General features: G+C 42.3%; 1 protein-coding gene across 1 annotated transcript in view; it reads right to left on the bottom strand.

Moving 5' to 3' along the window:
* Positions 1 to 2,566: 2,566 nt before the first annotated feature.
* Positions 2,567 to 19,942, bottom strand: part of LOC129475258 (uncharacterized) — a 55,595-nt gene continuing 38,219 nt past the window's right edge. The window contains exons 4-5 of the mRNA XM_055267413.1: positions 12,540 to 12,632; positions 2,567 to 2,719 (exon numbers count right to left, since the gene is read on the bottom strand). Of these exons, the coding sequence (XP_055123388.1) occupies positions 2,577 to 2,719; positions 12,540 to 12,632 (236 nt within the window). The 3' untranslated portion in view covers positions 2,567 to 2,576. The remainder of the gene's footprint in view (positions 2,720 to 12,539; positions 12,633 to 19,942) is intronic.

Genomic DNA, 19,942 nt, shown 5'->3' with positions numbered 1-19,942 from the left:
GCATTGGACCAAAAGCCAATGGCACCACCTATCTCCTTACCCTGCTGTCCAAGATGACAGGGGTGAAGGCAAGAAACAACCCCAATTCACTGCAAATGAGAGTGTATAATAGGACACTGGTAAGAGAATAAAAAAGCTAGTCAAGAGTTTGGAGAAAATATTTGCAAATCATGTATCTGATTTTAAAAACTCATATCGAGAAATATCTAAAGAACTGTCACATTCCAATAATCAAACAAAACAAACAACTCAATTAAAAAATGATCAAAAGATTTGATTACACACTTTACTAAGGAAGAGAAACAGATGGCAAATACACTCATGAAGCTCATGAATGTTCAATATCATTAGTCAATGTTCAATATCATTAGTCATTAGGGCAATGTTCAATATAATTAGTCATTAGGGCAATGCAAACTAAAAGCACAATGCAATGCCACTGAAAACCCAAGAGAATGTCTACAGTTTTTACTTAACTATTTTTAAATATTTTCTAGATATGGGGTTTCACTCTGTTGCCCATGCTGGAGTACAGTGGTGTGATCCTAGCTCACTGCAACCTCAAACTCCTGGGTTCAAGTGAGCCTCCTGCGTCAGCCTCCCAAGTAACTGGGGCTATGCCTGGCTTATAATAAAAAAAAAAAAAAAACACTGACAATACTGCCAAGGATGCAAAGCAATTGGACATCTTATAAATTACTAGTGGAAATGCAAAATGATACTGCCACTTTGGAAAACTGTATGGGAGTTTCTTTTAATATAGCATACAACTCATCATTTCTACTCCTAGGTAATTTACTCATGGAATGGAAATGCTTGTCTACACAAGTACTTCTAAGAGAAAGTTCATAGCAGCGCTGTTCATAATTGCCCCAAACTAGAAACAATCCAAATGCTCTATTAATAGGTAAATGTATAAACAAACTTTGGTATATCCATGTAATGGAATACTGCTCAGATATAAAAAGAAACAAGTACTGATATGCACAACATAAATGAATCTCAAAAGCGTCATGCTGAGTGAAAACAGTGAGAGACAAAAGGCCACATTTTATATGGTTCCATTAATACAACATTCTGGAAAAAACAAAACTATAGGTACACAAAACAGATCAGTAGTTTCCAGGAACTGGGGATTGGTGGGAGGAGACTGACTTCAAAGAAGCAAAGTGGAAATTTGTGGGGTGATATACTCAATATCTTAGTTGTGGTGGTAGTTACATCTCTACATTTGTTTCACAAAACTCATAGAATTGTGTTCATAAAAGGGTTAAATTATACTGTAGGTAAATTTTATATCATTAAATCGGACATGAACAACAACAACAACAAAAAGTCTATGATAGAGTCTGTGGGCCCACAAAAGCATGTGCAGTAATATATTCACCATTTCCCAAATCAAAACTTACTTGTGCTAGTGGAACTAAAATAAGAAAGAAGTGATTCCATAAAAAATATACAGAGGGCCGGGCGCGGTGGCTCACGCCTGTAATCCCAGCACTTTGGGAGGCCGAGGCGGGTGGATCACGAGGTCAGGAGATCGAGACCACGGTGAAACCCCGTCTCTACTAAAAATACAAAAAATTAGCCGGGCACGGTGGCGGGCGCCTGTAGTCCCAGCTACTCCGGAGGCTGAGGCAGGAGAATGGCGTGAACCCGGGAGGCGGAGCTTGCAGTGAGCCGAGATTGCGCCACTGCACTCCAGCTTGGGCGACAGAGTGAGACTCCGTCTCAAAAAAAAAAAAAATATATATATATATATATATATATATATATATATATATATACAGAGGAGGCCAGGCGTGGTGGCTCATGCCTGTAATCCCAGTACTTTGGGAGGCCGAGGCGGGTAGATCACCAGGTCAGGAGTTCAAGATCAGCCTGGCCAAGATGGTGAAACCCCATCTCTACTAAAAATACAAAAAAAAAAAAAATAGCCTGGTGTGGTGGTGGATGCCTGTAATTTCAGCTACTCGGGAGGCTGAGGCAGAGAATTGCTTAAACCCGGGAGGTGGAGGATACGGTGAGCCGAGATCACGCCACTGCACTCCAGCCTGGGTGACAGAGCGAAACTCCATCTCAAAAAAAAAAAAAAAAAAGAACCAAATCCCCCACCATGATGGAGGCTTCTGAGGTCCATGTTGTGTGGTTTCAGTGGCAGATACATTGACTTCCTAATAAGGAAGCCTCTGCCAATCCATGATCATTTCTCCCTAAGCAATCCTGTGTGCTCTTTAGAATAAGAAAGAAATTAACTCCAAATCATGACAGATCCAATAAGTTATACATTAAAACAACTCATATGGAAGTTGAGCTGCAGGAAATCAATGTGGAAAATGTAAGGCTAATTCCCATTGCATTGTTTACCAGCCCCACTGAGAAAGCTAAATTCTGTTCTGAAAACAGTTTCAGGACAAGGTACATTCGATAGTCTCTCAAAAAATGGCAAAGAAAATCAAGTAGAAAGTGTTTTGTTTTTGTTCAGAAAATGACTACCAACACAACAGGAGAGCAGTGGAAAAAATAAATGTTTAAAAACAAACCAAAAAAAAAAAAAGAAAGGGAAAGGTATTGAATCACCCCATTGTTTTGATTTCCTTGTGCCAACAACAAAACCTGAGTGATTGACATTTCTTATTTGCTGACTTGATCAGACTATTTGATATCACACAGACATGGCAATTTTTCCCGTGGCAATCCCGGGGTGTCATCTCAGATTCTGTAAGAAAGGACCAAGGAATGTATAATTGTACCAAGCTGCCATTTAATGAGGCACTAGATGCATCTCACAGACAAAGGTCAAAGTTTGAGATAGCAGAAGGGTTGGGACATTAGGTAATCTGAAAACAAGCACTGTGTATCATCAGAAAAATTGTATGAAATGCCTATTTGGGTGAAAGGAATTTTACTTGTGATGAGTAATGGCTGTTGTAAAATATACCTTGTAGAGAAACAAGCTTGGACGTTCCTGTTCTTCCTTTTAGCATACCAGCCTTCAGTGTTGTGACACTACAGGGTCTTAAAATACTTGCCCCTGTTTATTCGCTTTTGCATAGCTGGTCAGGATTTTGTAGAATTCAGTGGCACTCCAGTGGGGAGCAGCTGGGACTCAGGAATTCACTTTGGAAGGGAGCTGGCAGCTGGGAAGACCGGGCAGTTCTCTTTTTGCTCAGGACTTAGGAGAGTTGTGCATTTGGCAGGGGAATGAGACTTCTTGGATACTCAGAAAGGACACCACAGAAACATCTGATTTTGCTTGTTCTACATATTCCACATGCTTTTCACTGCCTGCAATTGTCATTTCAATCAGGGTTTCATTACAGGGGAAATTTTCCTCTTAAAATATTTGCTTTCATAGGAATTCTGCCTGTGTCAGCACTGTGGTAAACCCCAGTGTCAGGAAAGTCCACTTTTAAAGATATGGATTGGTGTGAATGCATATAAAATGATGTCAGAGTATATTTACGCAGATGTGAGTTTGCTGGATTCTTTGTACCTCGTGACCCTCTAACTTTCTGTACTGCTGATTCAATTAACCATGCCTGTGGCACAGGAAAGAGATACTCTACTCTTTAAAAAATTAATACAATGAATGGAATTGGGAAAATAAGTGAAGAAAGATTGTAACTGCCTCATTTTTTTTTCTAAAAAAAACCCTTTTTTTCTCATATCCAAATCAAAAATAGTGATACTAACTTCTATTAAGTTAAACAGACGCCTTCTCTACGGCCCAGCAATTTTACTCCTAAGTACATAGCCAGGAGGAGTGAAAGCACAGGTCCATAAAATACACTAGTATTCATAGCAGCTTTATTCATAATATGCCCAAACTGGAAATGATCCAAATGTCCATCAATAGAAGACTGGATAAACAAATTACGGCATATTCTTACAATGGAATAATACACAGCAGATTAAAAAAAGAAAGAATAAACTGATAACTCACAATCACCTGGATAGATCTCAAAAACATTACGTTAAGAGAAAGAAGCCAGATGCAAGAGTACATTCTGTACAATTTCATTTATACAAAGTTCACAAATAAGCAAACCTAGTTTATGGGAGTAGAAGTCAGAATAGTGGTTCACTGGAGGGGCATGGGGGTTAATTGACTGGGAAAAGGGAAAAAGGAAGCTTTCTAGAGTGATGGAAAGAGATAGATGTTTGTGTGGTCAGTGGTTTCCAGGAGGTATATTTAGGTAAAAATTCATCAAGCTATACACTTAAGATGTGTGCATGTTACTGTATGTAAATTACACCTCCATTGAAAAACAAAACATGGATAATGATAGTTGTTGCAGGGCTTACAGCATGCATGGGATTACTATAAATAAGCATCAGATTCGGCTTTGTGCTTTTTGACCACCTGTCAATAAAGAGACCTAAGTAATATTTCTCACAGGATGGAGGAAGCACACATTAATCATTGATTGTTTCCTGTGTGCCTGATACTGTGCGCTGGAGGCCTTGGGAGACTTCATAATAGATCAGGCTCCTGCTCCCCTGCTCTGATGTACATGCAGTACCTTCTATACCAGGCTGTGAGAAACACTAGACTGTGTTTGAGTGTGATTGTGAGTGTCTGAGTCACAGTCTAGTATAGAAGTTACTGCATGTACATTGGTGACAAAAATTCAAGGTAGAAAGTGACAGGTGATTCAAACAGGTTTGAACCAAGCACTGGGGATGTCATATGCTTTGCCCGACATTCAGTTGAAATTGTTGACTGATAGAGGCCAGTGAGGGGGCAGGTGCCACGTTTTCACAGGAAAGGGTGCTTAAAGGGTGGGATGGGAAATGTAAGTGTATCAAAGAAAGTGCAAAGGAAATTTCCATTCCCCTTTTTCTGGCTTTGCCTGCATGGAAGAGTTTGCCCCTCAGCCTCAGAAGATCCATCTGGGGGCCCCAGGAGTATCAGGGTAGATTAGTCTCCTATGTCTGCAGTAACAAATGACCACCAACTTGGTGGCTTAAGACAACAGTTTATTCTCTCACAGTTCTGGAGGCCAGAATTTTGAAATCAGTCTCGCTAGGCCCAAATCAAGGTGTGGGCAGGGCCACTTTCCCCCAGAAAGCTCTAGGGGAGCATCTGATCCTTGCCTTTTCCAGCTTCTAGTGGCCATCCATATTCCTTGGCTTGTGGCCTCATCACCCTAATTTCTGCTGTTGTTACATAGCCTTTTCCATGTGCATGTAGATCTCCCTCTGCCTCCTTCTCTCAAGAATACGTGTGATTACATTTAAGACCCACTCAGATGATACACAATAATCTCCCTATCTCAAGATTCTTCACTTAATGACATCTGCAAGACCACCTTTTTTCATAGAAGGCTACCGGGATCAGGATCTGCTATCTTTAGAAGCCATTATTCAGCCTGCTACACAGAGCTAGTGCCACCCTCCCCCCCCACCCCCTCACTGCCCACTGCCCACCTTGGTCCTGATGCCTGCAAATGGAGGCAAACACTGACCTCTCTCTGTCAGAAAGAAACATGCAGTAATTAAAACGCGTGTTCATGGTCCCGCCTTCTCTCTTTCACCTTCTGCATAGTTGTATGGGCTGCCAGCTTCCTGGTTGCAGAATGACTCTTTGAAGAAGCCCCAGACGGAGCTTCCTCAGAGCTGTGGGTGGAATGTGCCCAACCAAGACTTGAGGGCAGGGCTTCTCACCGCAGCACTTTGTGGCAGGAGCTGTGCTGTGCATTGTAGGATATTTAACAGCATCCCTGGCCTCTACCCACTAGATGCCAGTAGCACCCTCACCTCCCCAACCCAGCTGTGGCAACCTAAAATGTCTCCAAACATTGCCAAACATCTCCTGGAGGGCCAAATGGCCCCCAGATGAATCCCACTGCTCTACAGAGTGAAGTGGGGCCTCTCTGGCCCCTGCGGGGTGGGGCTGGGCTGCCTTGCCACCCTTCTCTTTTCTAGGTCTCTTGAATTTTGAGAACATGGAAGGGCCATGTTGCTGGGTCTCTAGTCTAGCCCCTTTGTCCTCAATCCTGCTGGGGAGGGGCTTCTAGAGCTGGGTTTCCCAAGACTGGGAATAACTGGGGCCCTGAATGAAGGGCTCAACTGGTGGATCCCAGGATCCCCTCTGACCAGACAGTTCTGGACCTGAGACAAGCTGAACAACCTCTCAGTTTTCTTTCCTTAGGGTCCTGAGAGGCAGTGGAAGTTGGTGTCTTGGACACTGGGGTCCCCCGGGGCATTCTATACTATTTACGGCCTCTGTTCTTGGTAGTAAACCCAAGAAAACATCTCAGTGGAGTAGAGCAAAGAGGCTAAGAGTGAGGGGCTTTGGCAGCCGACTGTTCAGAGTGGATTCTTAGTTCCACTCCTTATAAGCTCAGGCACCTGGGGCAAGTTACATGAACTGCCACAGTTTCTTCACTGCAAAATGTGGATAGAATTGAATCTCCTTCATAGGATTGTGGTGAGAATGAAATGGATGATACATATCAAGTGGTCAATAAATAGTCACTTAAAATGAGAATAAGTTTTATCATATTTGTGTCTTTCTATAAGACTTAATCATCCTCCTCAAGCAACCCCTAAGAAGATACTTCAAAGGATGCATTTAGTTCTTGGCATCTCTGAGAAATGGATCTCCCTTCACATACATTATAGATAAAATACAATCATCCATGTGACATTCTGTGTTCTTCAATATCCCCATAATCTCATAAGCCTCTCCTGGTCAGTACTGCACAGGCCGAAACTAGATTCGGTTTTCTATGTACTTTCCTGTAAATGGTATAAAGCCAAAAGCTACAGTTAAAGCTTGTTTTAAAAAAATAAAAGTAAAAATGAAGTTTTCTACACTGGCTGATCCTTTCTTTGCTTTGAAGCTAGACTGTAAGTTCACAGGTAGCCCCAAATGCATAAAGATAAGGCTTCCTTTATAACAAGGAAAGAGAGAGAGAGACAAATCCCAAAGGCTTGCTTTTCACGCACATATATTATAAATTTAGTTGGATGAAGCAAGATTACAGCCAAATATGGGCAGAACATGCAGAGAAACCTTAACTGTGATTGGCTCTTAACTTTGCCCCAAAAGAAGAACACTGTGGTTTAAACATCGCCGTCCCAGGAAGTCTTGAAATCAACTGAAGGGTTTTTCAAATTTGTTCATCATTTAAACCAGACCCAAGCCCACTCTCATTGGTTGCTGGAGGAGCTGAGCCTGAAGTCTGTGCTGACATTTTCAACCCTCGTTTGACAGGATAATTAGAGGAGAAGCCGCACCCCGGTGTCGGTGACATTTGAGTCTCAAGAGCTTCCAATCCCAGTGTTGGATTGAATTTCAGTTTTCTTTCTTGCCACGCTGCCAATTTGTACTGCTGTAAGCTGACCAGCTTACACACTGAAAAGCAAAACGCAGTTCAGCTGGTTTTAAAAGACCCCTTGACAGCCCAGTGCTTGTAAAACGATGTGTACGGGTAGCTTCAGCTGGCCCCTGTAAGAGATGGCCTGAGATGATAAAATGCTTTGCAACTTAAATTTCCACCAAGTGTTTTAAAACATTGGGGTTTGTTTCAGTCCTTGTGTAATTCTTTGTTATCTGCAACACAGGCGTTCTTTTTGCTCTTGTGATCAGATCATGAATCTCTTGCACAATCAGCCCAAGAGCTCTGTAAGGATGAAGACTGTTAACTCTAGCTTTGTTACATTAGAGCCAACCCAAGGCTTCATTTGATAGCCATCTGAGACAGACAATGTGGTCCACCAAGGCCACAGCTGTACTTTCCTATCAATCATTTGCACAGGCTATCAGAGGGCTTCTCTTCCAAGCCTTTGATAAACAGGAATTCAACCCCAACTACCCTTTGGAAGCCAACGGATATTATTATCATCAGTGGAAAAACAGACAATGACGGAGTCAGCTCTGGCCAGAAGCAGAAAAGAACCAAGGTTGGTTCACCTCCCGTTGCCTACTACATGTTGTGCACCAAATGACCTCAAAGGTCAACTTCTACACTTTCCTTTTTGCAAGAACTAAACTCATACCTATGAGCCCTCCCCTTATGGAAACCTCAAACCCTGTTAGGCTACCCTGTCACAAACCCTGACTTGAATAGAAAAGTGTGGGTCTGGGGGATAGAAGGGAAATTCTGGATGAAGTATATGTCTTTTTCATGCTCAAGCAGAATGAGCATTCAACTCATTCTGGTATCTTTGTTAAAGGTCAGTGGCTCTGCCAAAATGGCCATTTCCTTCTAGAACAACCCTGGGAAGCACCCTTAGCTCAATATCTGATCAGTTTTTCTCTTGGATCTTTAAATTCTGTATGTGAAGCTGGTCTATGCTTTTCACTGTCACTTAAGACACTGCACTGTCACTATCAGTCCTTGGTACCAAGGATCGTCTGATAATAAAAATTTTAAAGATCTGATGTGACTATAAATTGGTGTAGTCATTTTCAAGGTCAGGCTGACAATATGCATCAACAGCCATAAAAATATTTAGATCTGTTGATGTTGAAAAATTTAATTCAAGGATCACGTTTGGTCAGTAATCAGAGATATAGTCTAAAAATCTATGGACAGATATATTCATTGCGATGTTGTTTACCATGGAGAAAAATTCTATACCTCTTAAATATCCCTCAACAACAATTAGAAAAAAAAATATGGCATATTCTTAAAATGAACATAGCCATTAATAATCATGTTATGGCCGGGCACGGAGGCTCACGCCTGTAATCCCAGCACTTTGGGAGGCCGAGGTGGGTGGATCACGAGGTCAGGAGTTCGAGACCAGCCTGGCCAGCATGGTGAAACCCTGTCTCTACTAAAAATACAAAAAAAAATTAGCCGGGCATGGTGGCACATGCCTGTGGTCCCAGCTACTCGGGAGGCCGAGGCAGGAGAATTGTTTGAACCTGGCGAGCGGAGGTTGCAGTGAGCCGAGATTGTGCCACTGCACTCCAGCCTGGGCAACAGAGCGAGACTCTGTCTCAAAAAAAAAAAAAAAAAAAAAAAAAAAAACATGTTATAAGAGAACGGGGAAATGAGGCTAAAATGCTACATAACATGAAAAAAGACAGGATACGCAATTGAATATCCAGAATGATCTAGGTTTGTAAAAAGAGGGACAGTGTTTACCAATATATGTAGAAGCAGGGAAAAAAAAAATACTGGAAGGGAAAACATCAAAATATTAACAGCAATTCTGGGTGAGAATGAAGTCCATAAGAGTTTTGTGGGGTTTGTTTTTCATCATTGTGCTTTCCTATATTGTTCAAATTTCTTAGTTATTAAATATTGTTTTTGAAAATTAAATATTGTTTTATGAAAAATTCACTTAATTTTTCATAGTGCAAAATTCACTTATGAAAATAATATTTCACCTAAGCTTGCTGATCCTTTTTTGTGTGTTTTTGATGGGGTCTTGCTCTGTTGCCCAGGTTGGAGTACAGTGGTGTGATCACAGCTCACTATAGCCTTGACCTCCCAGGTTCAAGCAATCCTCCCACCTCAGCCTCCCAAGTAGCTGGGACCACAAGCACATACCACCATGCCTAATTTATTTTTTATTTTTTGTGGAAACAGTGGCATCTAGCTATGTTGCCCTGGCTGTCTTGAACTTCTGGGCTCAAGTGATCCTCCTGCCTTGGTCTCTCAAAATGTTGGGATTACAAATGTAAGCCACCACGCCTAGCCTGATCCCTAATTAATTAATAACATGAAATGGGGGCACAGCAACATGCTAATAGTCTAATCCACATGATGGAAGCGAGAATGTCAGTTCTAAGTTCCTCCTGTATTTTTTCCACTCTTCTGCTTATAAAAAGGTCATCATGATTACATATAACATATGCCACACAAAAAGCCACTACTGTTACTCTCAGGTATGATGAATAAAAAGATTGCCCAGGCAAGTTGAGCAGGAGATGGCTGCTCTTGCAGTCTAATTAAGGGACAATGTGCCACCACCATTCTCGTAACCCACTGAGAGAACACAGGAAACCCCAGCTGCCGGAGCAGAGTCGGAGAAGAGATGGGGTGGCAGCGGCTGGGGTCTAGCTGAGACGTCCTTCTGTTTTCTTGGGTTAACAAAGGGGAAGAGAAAAACCTTTAGCAAATGCATCCAGCTCACAGCACATTTAAGCAAACTCTGCGGAGTGTGAGGAGGGTGTCTGGTGGCCCCAGAGAGTGGCTATGTTGGGACCCATGGCTGTGGCCATCGTGCTCTTCTATCTTCAGGAAACTGCTCACCTTGTGATCAGAACTTTGACATCATTGGCCACGGGGTAACCAGCTGCTGTCCTTAATGGCACTGGATATGTGTCTATTGTCATTTACAAGAAAAGAAGCTTCAGCCATTCCTTAGGCGATACACAGAGTTAACTTGTAAGGTATGATGTGAGATTCACATGAGATCATGTTGTCCTCTATGCTCTCTAATTATTCTTTGGTTGGTATTGGTCTCAGCAGGAGAGGGTGCAAGTCTTCTGGTCTCACAAACTACCCCTCCCATGCCAATCCCATCTGCTCCATCATGGGGCATCATCTTGCCATTGGTCAGCCATGTTCCCCTAACTCATACTGATGCTTCCTTGGAAGTCCCCGTGTCAAACCACATTACTTTAGCCCTGGAGATGCCCCAACTCCTCCCCAAGGCCTAGGTGAAGCGACTCAACCATTATGTACACAGTATCCGCAGATGTACACAGTATCCTCTCCATGGTAGTGAATCTGTATACTAATTTATACATAATCGATTTATGGGTGTAAAGACTTCACAAATACCTGAACATACAAAATGTGAATTCTCCTTCCTTCTCCTAGCTTGAGATTAGCTCAAAGACAATGAAAGCTGTACTGTGCTGTGCAATCTTCTCACGACCCACACGAAACAGGAAGCTCCTGGGGGTTTCTCACAAGCATGTGATAGATAGTTGTGGTTTCAGTGCAACAGTCAGGTAGATTTTGCAGCCGGAAACATTCACACAAAACATCCTTTATGGCTTCTGTCCAACTCCAGTGTTAGTCAGACGCAGTCCCTTTTACACTTTGACAAAAACCATTTGATTTCTCACTGTATTTATTTTTTCTTATTGCAATGTCTGAAGATACCAGACAAAGGATGACAAACTGGAGCCAGCTGAAGTGCAGGGCCCTTTCTCAGCTGTTCTTAAGAATCCCTCTCAGCACTTTGGGAGGCTGAGGCGGGCGGATCACCTGAGGTCGGGAGTTCGAGAACAGCCTAACCAACGTGGAGAAACCCCGTCTCTACTAAAAATACAAAATTAGCTGGGCGTGGTGGTGCACACCTGTAATCCCAGCTACTCAGGAGGCTGAGACAGGAGAATTGCTTGAACCCTGGAGGCGAAGGTTGCAGTGAGCCAAGATTGTGCCATTGCACTCCAGCCTGGGCAACAAGAGCAAAACTCTGTCTCAAAAAAAAAAAGAATCCCTCAGATTGAGCCATTTTCCCCTGAGCAATAATCCCTCAAGCTTCTAAAGACACCACTTAGAGAAGGAAGAGCCTCGCCCCACTAACGCAGCTGAGTGATGCCCTTTGGGAAATTAGGCTAAGAGGGAATACCTTTTAGCTGCCTTCTGTTATTAATTTGTTCTCAATACTAATCAATGTTATTTATCACTACCAAACAAGCATTAATGCAGAGTCTGAAAGGGGCCTTAAATCTCGTCTAGTATGCTCAGAATCCTAGGAATCACACTTTCAGATCCCAATGGTATTGGGTCAAGGTTTTCCCTTCCATGGCAGATGAAGTTCACAATTTAGGATGCATGCTCACAAGCTTTGGAAGGAGATTACACTTCTGTTATGAAGAAAAAAGCAAACAAAAAAGAAAACCTCTTGCACCATTAATTTCAACTGCAATCGAATTGCAAGATTTTAAGATGATATATCTTGCACAAAGGTATTGTAGATAGAAGGGAAGCCTTTGTAAATATTTATATATTTCTCCATTGAGGGTTTTTAAGTTTTTTTTGTTTTTGTTTTTGTTTTTGTTTTTTAACTTCAGACAGAGAACAAAGGAAACAGACCTGGGTCACAATATCTCAAATGGAGGATGGTTTCTCTTACTTGTCTTCCATTTCCTCTATTCCTCATTCTCAAAGTCACACACTTTAATAAACACCCCAAGAAACATTTCTAAGTAGACAACACACAATTTTTAGTAATTGACTTATACAGCAAATGCTTATTTAGCTACAGCTGCTATGGTGGCCTGTCTTCTTAAAACTCACTAAGGGTCTTCCAAACCCATATTTTTGTCATCATATTAACCTTCTTTCTCACTAAATTATTGCTGAGATAAAAATAAATCAACGAATGAACCAAAAAAAAAAATAAAATGGGTTTGGGATTCATTGCCCTTTCCTGTTATGTCCAATCTAAACTCAAGCCCAAGAAGAGGAGAAAAGGCAATACAAAGTCTTGGGAAAAACAAAGACTAAAACCCTTTCTGAAAAAATCGCACACAGCTGCAGAAGGAATAACTTCTCTGGGTGGGAGGGTGTGGGCAGGGCAGTAAAACAACCTGAGAAACAATCAAACCCTGCCTTCCCCAGAGCCCGCTTCGGACATGGTGTGCTTGCATCCTTCTCTGCAAACTGCCTGTGTGCTCTGTGGCACAGCTTCCGGCAAGAGATTTCCTGTAAAGGAGAAAACACGTAGTGATGCTGTTTGCCCATGTTCTGTGCTCCTGCCCTGTGTTTTCTCCTGTTTTCAGCTTTCAAGAGCCTCTCAGAGAGAGTACACTAGATGCTGATATACCATGCTGCCAGGCAATTTCTGTTGTATACAGATTTACTTGGGAAATTCTAAATTAACATTAACATTCTTGGGAGGCCGAGGCAGGTGGATCACCTGAGGTCGGGAGTTCAAGACCAGCCTGACCAGCATGGAAAAACCCCATCTCTACTAAAAATACAAAATTGGCCGAGCGTGGTGGTGCATGCCTGTAATTCCAGCTACTCGGGAGGCTGAGGCAGGAGAATCGCTTGAACTCAGGAGGCAGAGATTGCAGTGAGCCGAGATCACGCCATTGCACTCCAGCCTAGGCAACAAGAGTGAAACTCCATCTCAGAGGAAAAAAAAAAAAAAATTAACATTCGCACTAATATTAAAATAGAAGTACTATTGTCTCAGGGGGTTCTGCAAGGCTAAATTGACATAGAATGACCTAAAATGATCTAAATACTCAACTCCAAATATCACAGAATAATAAATAGATTTGGGTGTTGGAGAAAAAATCAATTCTTTATCATAGAGGTCCTGGATTCATTTATTCTGATGAAGGAAAGAGGGTATTAACTATTTGCAATCCTTCTAAAGCAGATACTAATAAATATTATTTTCTCTACTGGTTAAAGAACAAATTCCCGGTTTCATGAGCTATCACTTTACTTCCAAATCGGTAAAAATTACAAGAGATATTTGATGGCTTGGTAGAAATCTCAAGGTCAGCCTGTATTTGACTATTTTTGAACCATTGTTTCTTTAGTTGAAAGTGACTTTGGAAGTCATAGGCTTTGTTTTGCAGATAAGGAAACTGAAGGCCAAGGCCACACAGATAAGTGGTGACACCAATTGTCCTAAAATCCCAAACCTCCTGATTACCCCCAATTAATGCTATTTGCACAAAAATTTTCAAGCCATTGGCAGGACTTTCTGTATTAACATTCTCTAAGGATCTTGGGCTTCATATTAGGTTTTCATATTAAGTTTCCCAACTAGGAAAAGTAGCTGAAGCTGTTTCCTCTTCTGGCCAATAAATTAAAAGAGATACAAGCTCAGGAGTACTGAAACAGGCATTGCTTTCTTGGGCTTGAATTTTTATGTAAGTCACTTATTGTCCTGCATCTAAAGCTCTAAACTGAGTCCAGGTTTTTTTGTTTGTTTTTGTTTTTGTTTTGAGACAAACTCTTGTGGTAGGAGTTATTTAAAAATTATTTTAGGCAGATAGAGAGGAAAAGGGGTCCTTGGAAAGTTTTCATTTCTTTTCAAAGCAACTCCAGAAACATTTCTTGTCTAGCAGAAAAACTCTGGCTCTTAGACCCAGGCCAGCAACCTTTGATATGCAAATGCAGGCCATTAGAAACTGGATCCACCCAACCTGACGATTCCCACCGTTGTCCTCTTGCCCTTACCTCCCGACATGTGCCTGGCAACATGGCCACCCCCACATATCCCCACGTGTGTAGAACGTCATGGCGCCCTGCATTTGCATATTAAAAGCTATGGTGGGGGGCCAATTTTTTCGCAGGCTACCTGAATGACAAGCCTGGTCAAACCAATCCCCTGAGCCCTATGCAAATCAGACACTGCCTCCTCCAGCCTCCTCATAAAACTGGCTGGTATCCTTGGCACATGGGGCCTCCTCTCTTGGATTTGGAGACCCCCCTCCCTCTGTCTCTGTACAGGGGAATTTCCTCCTTCTTTCGTCTCCCTTCTTTCTTGCCTATTAAACTCTCCGCTCCTTAAAACCACTCCACGTGTGTCCATGTTGTTTTATCTAAACCAGCATGAGGACCAAGAACCCTGGTGTTCCTCCACTCATCAGAGCCATATCAGTCTCACTCTGTTGTCTGGGCTGGAGAGCAATGGCATGATCTCAGCCCACTGCAACCTCCACCTCTGGGATTCAAGCGATTCTCCCACCTCAGCCTCCCAAGTAGCTGGGACTACAGGTGTCTGCCACCAGGCCTGGCTAATTTTTTTTTGTATTTTTAGTAGAGACTGGGTTTCACCATGTTGTCCAGGCTGGTCTGGAACTCCTGACCTCAAGTAATCTACCCACCTTGGCCTCCCAAAGTGCTGGGATTACAGGCATGAGCCACCATGCTGGGCCCTAAAGACAGTTTTAACATAAATTCTAGCCTTTTTTCTTAAACTGGTGCAGCAATCAAATAAGCTATCTTTTTTTTAAAGGATTTTTGTGTTTTACCCTCATCTGCCATTTCAACTTAGCCAAAATACACTAATACAGCTATAAACTTTTACTGTTACAGTGATTTCAATAATTGTACTTGGCATATAGCCTCTAGATAATGGCAGAAATTGAAGTGAAACATATTTAAGGAGATTGCTTACAGAATTGTTCTCTTAAAAATATCCTGCTTGCATTTATTCAATAATTTTCTGTGAAATGGGAAAGAGGAAGGAGGAAATATTACTTACTGGGATACTTGTTTTTTGTTTTATCAGACTATCGTTCTGGTTAATTTCACCAACTGGGGAATGTTTAAAATGGGTTTATTGTTTAGGGCATGTGTTAGGATAAGGATTTCTCAGCCTCGGCACTAGTGACATTTTTGGTTGGACAATTCTGTATTGGGGAGTTGTCGTGTGCATGGTGGCATGGTTAGCAGCTGCCCTGGCATCTACCCACTCCATGAAAAGTGCAGCCTTTTCACTGCCCCTTTCCTGCCTCCAATCATGATAACCAAAAATGTACCCCCTGCCAATTTGCCTTCCGATTCAGAACCACTGGAGTCTCCTAGGCAGGTTTCACACTACATTGTGAGAGCTCTAAGAGGAATTGGCTTTTTTGGATATCTTTAGCTTGGTTTATGCCCCAAGGACACGTGAAAAATCCTAAATGATGATGATGCCTGTCTCACCTCACCACCAATCCACCTTCCAACTCTTCGCAAAAACACAAATGCAGCTGTCATTTGAGGGAGCTTAAGTTAATCAAGGGAAACATTCACATGTACTTGCTTTACACCAGATTAAGAAAAGGAATATTTCTTCCAACATCAGGCAAAATTTTGCTATTTGTTACAAGACAGAGGTAGGCATGTGGGTTTTAACTCTAGTGTCTTTGCTGGTTCCTGAACTAGCCAGTTCTGCCTCAGAATCGCAGTGGTTTCCCCTGTGGCTATGAACAGAACATTCTACAGCACAATAGTCACCATTAGTGGGTCACACTAGTTTTGCATCCTCTGAAATTGCAGCAGTCACAAAAAAATCCCATCACCCCTCTGCTTCTTGAGTTTTCTTTCCTCAAATGGAATCCACATGAGTCCAAGTCCATGCCAGAAAAATGAAATGTGTATTATTCGGGAAACATTTCCCTAAACAAAATGACACAGGGAAATTCTTCCTTGCCCAAAGCTGAAACTCTGTGCTCAAGAGCTCTCTTATTAGAATTCTGCACTCAATCTTAGATACGTGATACATTCTGCTACTATGATACACAACTTCCTTATGCTTTGGATAAACAGAGGCACATTTTCAGCTTTAATGTCAATATTAAGAGAAGGGTTACAGCATTTTTTTTTTTTTTTTTTGGCTTTTGCATCCTTTGCTTTTGCGTCAGACAGCAGGATCTCTAGCCACAGTATAGACCCAAATTAATAGAGACACCCATCTGCAAAATGTAATCACTTTCAGCTCATGATGCTATTTTCTAATCCTAGAGCTCCTTGTGCAAGGTCTGTGTGCAAGAGTCTGTGGCCTCGCTTTCTGAAAGCAACTTCCTGCTCGTGTACAAAAATATTTCAGGCGGCTATCTATTTCTAAATACTTGCCCTTTCTTTTCTCTCTGTTCCCCCTTTTTTTTTTAGACTTTCACTCCCCTTGTGATAGATTCCGTTGTCTTACTTTAAACGTGAATATAGTATCTGTGTTCTTTATGCTTCCCATGATCAACAAGGCCTTGCACAAATTTGATAAACAAATGCAACAGCAGAAAGAGATTTTTATATTCTTCCCTGTCCCACCCTCAATAAAGCTGCAGCAACCCAAATAAGCCGACCTTCTCCCAGTAGAAGACATTTTATAGTTCAACCATTTGCTATAATGAATAACGTTCAACCCAGAGTGCCTCCTCCGGGTTCAAAACTCAAGCTACTTGTGATAAAAGAAAGATGTTTTAACTTCAGCCTGAATGATTTTATGCCTCCATGAAATATAAACATTGGCAGAGAATAAAAAGCCATGAAGATGCTTTACTATGAGATTTGAGACTTCATTTTCTACAGATATTTCTTTCAGAATCCACTTAATTGAATCTGTTTGAACGTGTAATTCTTTGTTATTTGATTTTGTAGAAATTTTTTTAAAATAAATACAAATTAAGCCTAGAATGCAGAAACATATTAAAATTCTTTTTTTGGTGGTGGAGCTACATTCCAATGGTTAGAGGGAGGAGAAGGAGAAAGAGAATAAACAGAATAAATAAGTAAAAAGACATAGTTTGTTAGAAGGAAATAAGTCAAGTAGAGCAGAATAAAGGGAATGATACTTGGGGACTGGTGTGATTGGAAATAGAGTGGTGAGGACAGGCCTCCTTGGGCATTGACATGTAAGCAAAGACTAAAGGAGTCATGTGGGCACTGGAGAGAAGTGTCTTTCAGGCAGACAGGACAGCCAGTGCAAAGGGGGTTTGGGAGTGGGAGCATGCCTAGCATTAGCAGGAACTGATGGAGGCCATGGTGCTCAGTGAGACAGTCGTGGGAAGAGGAGAGGACGAGGCCAGGAGGTAACAGGGCCATCTCCTATAGGAGCCCTCTGTAAGGATTTGGCTTCTACTCTTGGAGAAATAGGGAACCATTGCAGATCTTACTTACTTATTATTTTTTACTGAGGTGAAATTCACAATTATTATTTTTTACTGAGGTGAAATTCACACATCATAAAATTAACCATTTTAAAGTGAACAATTCAGTGGCATTTTTAGTGTATTCACAGTGTTGTGCAACCGACACCTCTATTTAGTTCCAGAACATTTTCATCACCTCAGAGGGATATTCCCATACCCATTGGCAGTCATTCCCCATCATCCCCTCCCCGTGGCCCCTGCCAACCACAGTCTGCTTTCTGTCTCTATGGATTTACCTCTTCTGGACACTTCATATAAATAATGTGTGACTTTTGCAACTGATTACTTTCACTTAGCATCATATTTTGGAGATGCATTTGTACCTTATTTCTTTTTATGGCTGAGCAATATTCTGTTGTATGCATATGCCATAATTTGTTTATTCATTCACCATTTAATGGTCATTTGGGTTGTTTCCACTTTTAGCTATTGTGAATAGGGCTACTATCATCATTGCAGGCTTTTAAGTAGAAAAGGGACATTATCTCACTTCTATTTTATACAACACATACAAGGCTATTTTATGAGTCACCTACTAACCCAAATTAGTAAATTCATTTAAAAATGGCAAAAATAAGTAAATAAATAAATGCTTCTCCCATCAGTGCCACCCCTTTGCCACATGCTACCACCTGCTTTGACTGCCTAAAAAATCTTCTTCCAACACAACCATTTTTTAAAATTCTATAATTTCTCCCCCTTCCATTGGTGATTAAAGGCCAAGCAACTGTTAAATATAAGGCTGTCCCCATTATCCAAAGAATTAATGTTTTCCAAAATTGACACAGGAATTTTTGAGAAAGACAGTAACGATTAAGAATGAAAATTCTCAGCCAGGTGCGGTGGCTCACGCCTGTAATCCCAGCACTTTGGGAGGCCGAGACAGGCGGATCACGAGGTCAGGAGATCGAGGCCACCCTGGCTAACACGATGAAACCCCGTCTCTACTAAAAATACAAAAAAAATTAGCCGGGCGTGGTTGCGGGCGCCTGTAGTCCCAGCTACTCGGGAGGCTGAGGCAGGAGAATGGCGTGAACCCGAGAGGTGGAGCTTGCAATGAGCCGAGATCCTGCTACTGCACTCCAGCCTGGGCAACAGAGCGAGACTCCGTCTCAAAAAAAAAAAAGAATGAAAATTCTCCAACTGAAAGGGGAAATCATTTTTGCTTGAAAATATAGATGCGGGCCAGGCGCGGTGGCTCATGCCTGTAATCCCAGCACTTTGGGAGGCTGAGGCGGGTGGACCACGAGGTCAGGAGTTCAAGACAAGCCTGGCCAAGATGGTGAAACCCTGTCTCAACTTAAAAAAAAAAAAAAAATTAGCCAGTGGTGGGCACCTGTAATCCCAGCTACCTGGGAGACTGAGGCAGAGAATTGCTTGAACCCAGGAGGCGGAGATTGTGGTGAGCCGAGATTGCGCCACTGCACTCCAGCCTGGGTGACAGAGCGAGACTGCGTCTCAATTAAAAAAAAAAAAATACAGATGCATTAAATGCATCGTGGTATACTGAACTAAATCCTGAAAGAGGATAATGACAGCACCCAGGCCCTGAGCTTCTTTGACCACATTTTCCCTTTTCTACCAAATCATTCAGGGGCCTACAACCTGCCAGGCGGTGCTTGCTGGCAGGGAGCAAGTTATCATGATATTAATACATTCTCCCCTCCACCAGAAGTCAGCTATGAAAACAAAATGGGGCTCCAGAGACTTGGTGCCCAGGAAAGCCAATTCCCATGCATCGAAAGTCTTTCCACTAGTTTGAAAGGAGCTCCCAGCTCCGTGGCTTTGCATCAGCCCACGAGTTCTGAGTCACAGAAATCATTCGGATAAGGAAAATTAGAAGTGTTCTGGGTGACGCCATCTCCCCACTCTGCATGTGCCTGGTCTGGTTGGAAAGGCTGCGGGAGGCCCTGCTGAACTCCAGATGAAGATGCTGAAACTGAAAGCACTTCCCTTCTTCAGCAGAAAGCCTCCCTCAGAGTTCCTCCCAGGCAATTGCTCGTTAAAAAACCAGAGGCTGGAGCAAAAGGAATCTGAGAGATTTCTGGCCTCGGCAGCCTCTGCATGAGCTCTGGAGAAGCAGGGCAGGTCTTTGAGACTCCTAGAACAGGTTGGGCCCAGGGCAGGATCAGGAGGGGCAGTGGGAGGCTGAGAGGAGAGGGAAAGAGAAGAAAGAGAAGCACCTCCCAGAATCTTAACCCAGGAGCAGTTGGATTAAAGTCAGCCAGCCTTGAAGAGGAAAGTATACCCCCAAACATGGCCTCAGTCTCCAGCCTCCATCTCCAGCCTCCATGCCCTCTTGGCTGGAAGAAGGAAAGTGGGGAGAGAGGTGCAAGGTGAGGAATGAAGCCACAG

This window comes from Symphalangus syndactylus, chromosome X (genome assembly GCF_028878055.3).
Source record: "Symphalangus syndactylus isolate Jambi chromosome X, NHGRI_mSymSyn1-v2.1_pri, whole genome shotgun sequence".
Classification (NCBI taxonomy): domain Eukaryota; kingdom Metazoa; phylum Chordata; class Mammalia; order Primates; family Hylobatidae; genus Symphalangus; species Symphalangus syndactylus.
This window is presented reverse-complemented; position numbering and strand designations above follow the sequence as displayed.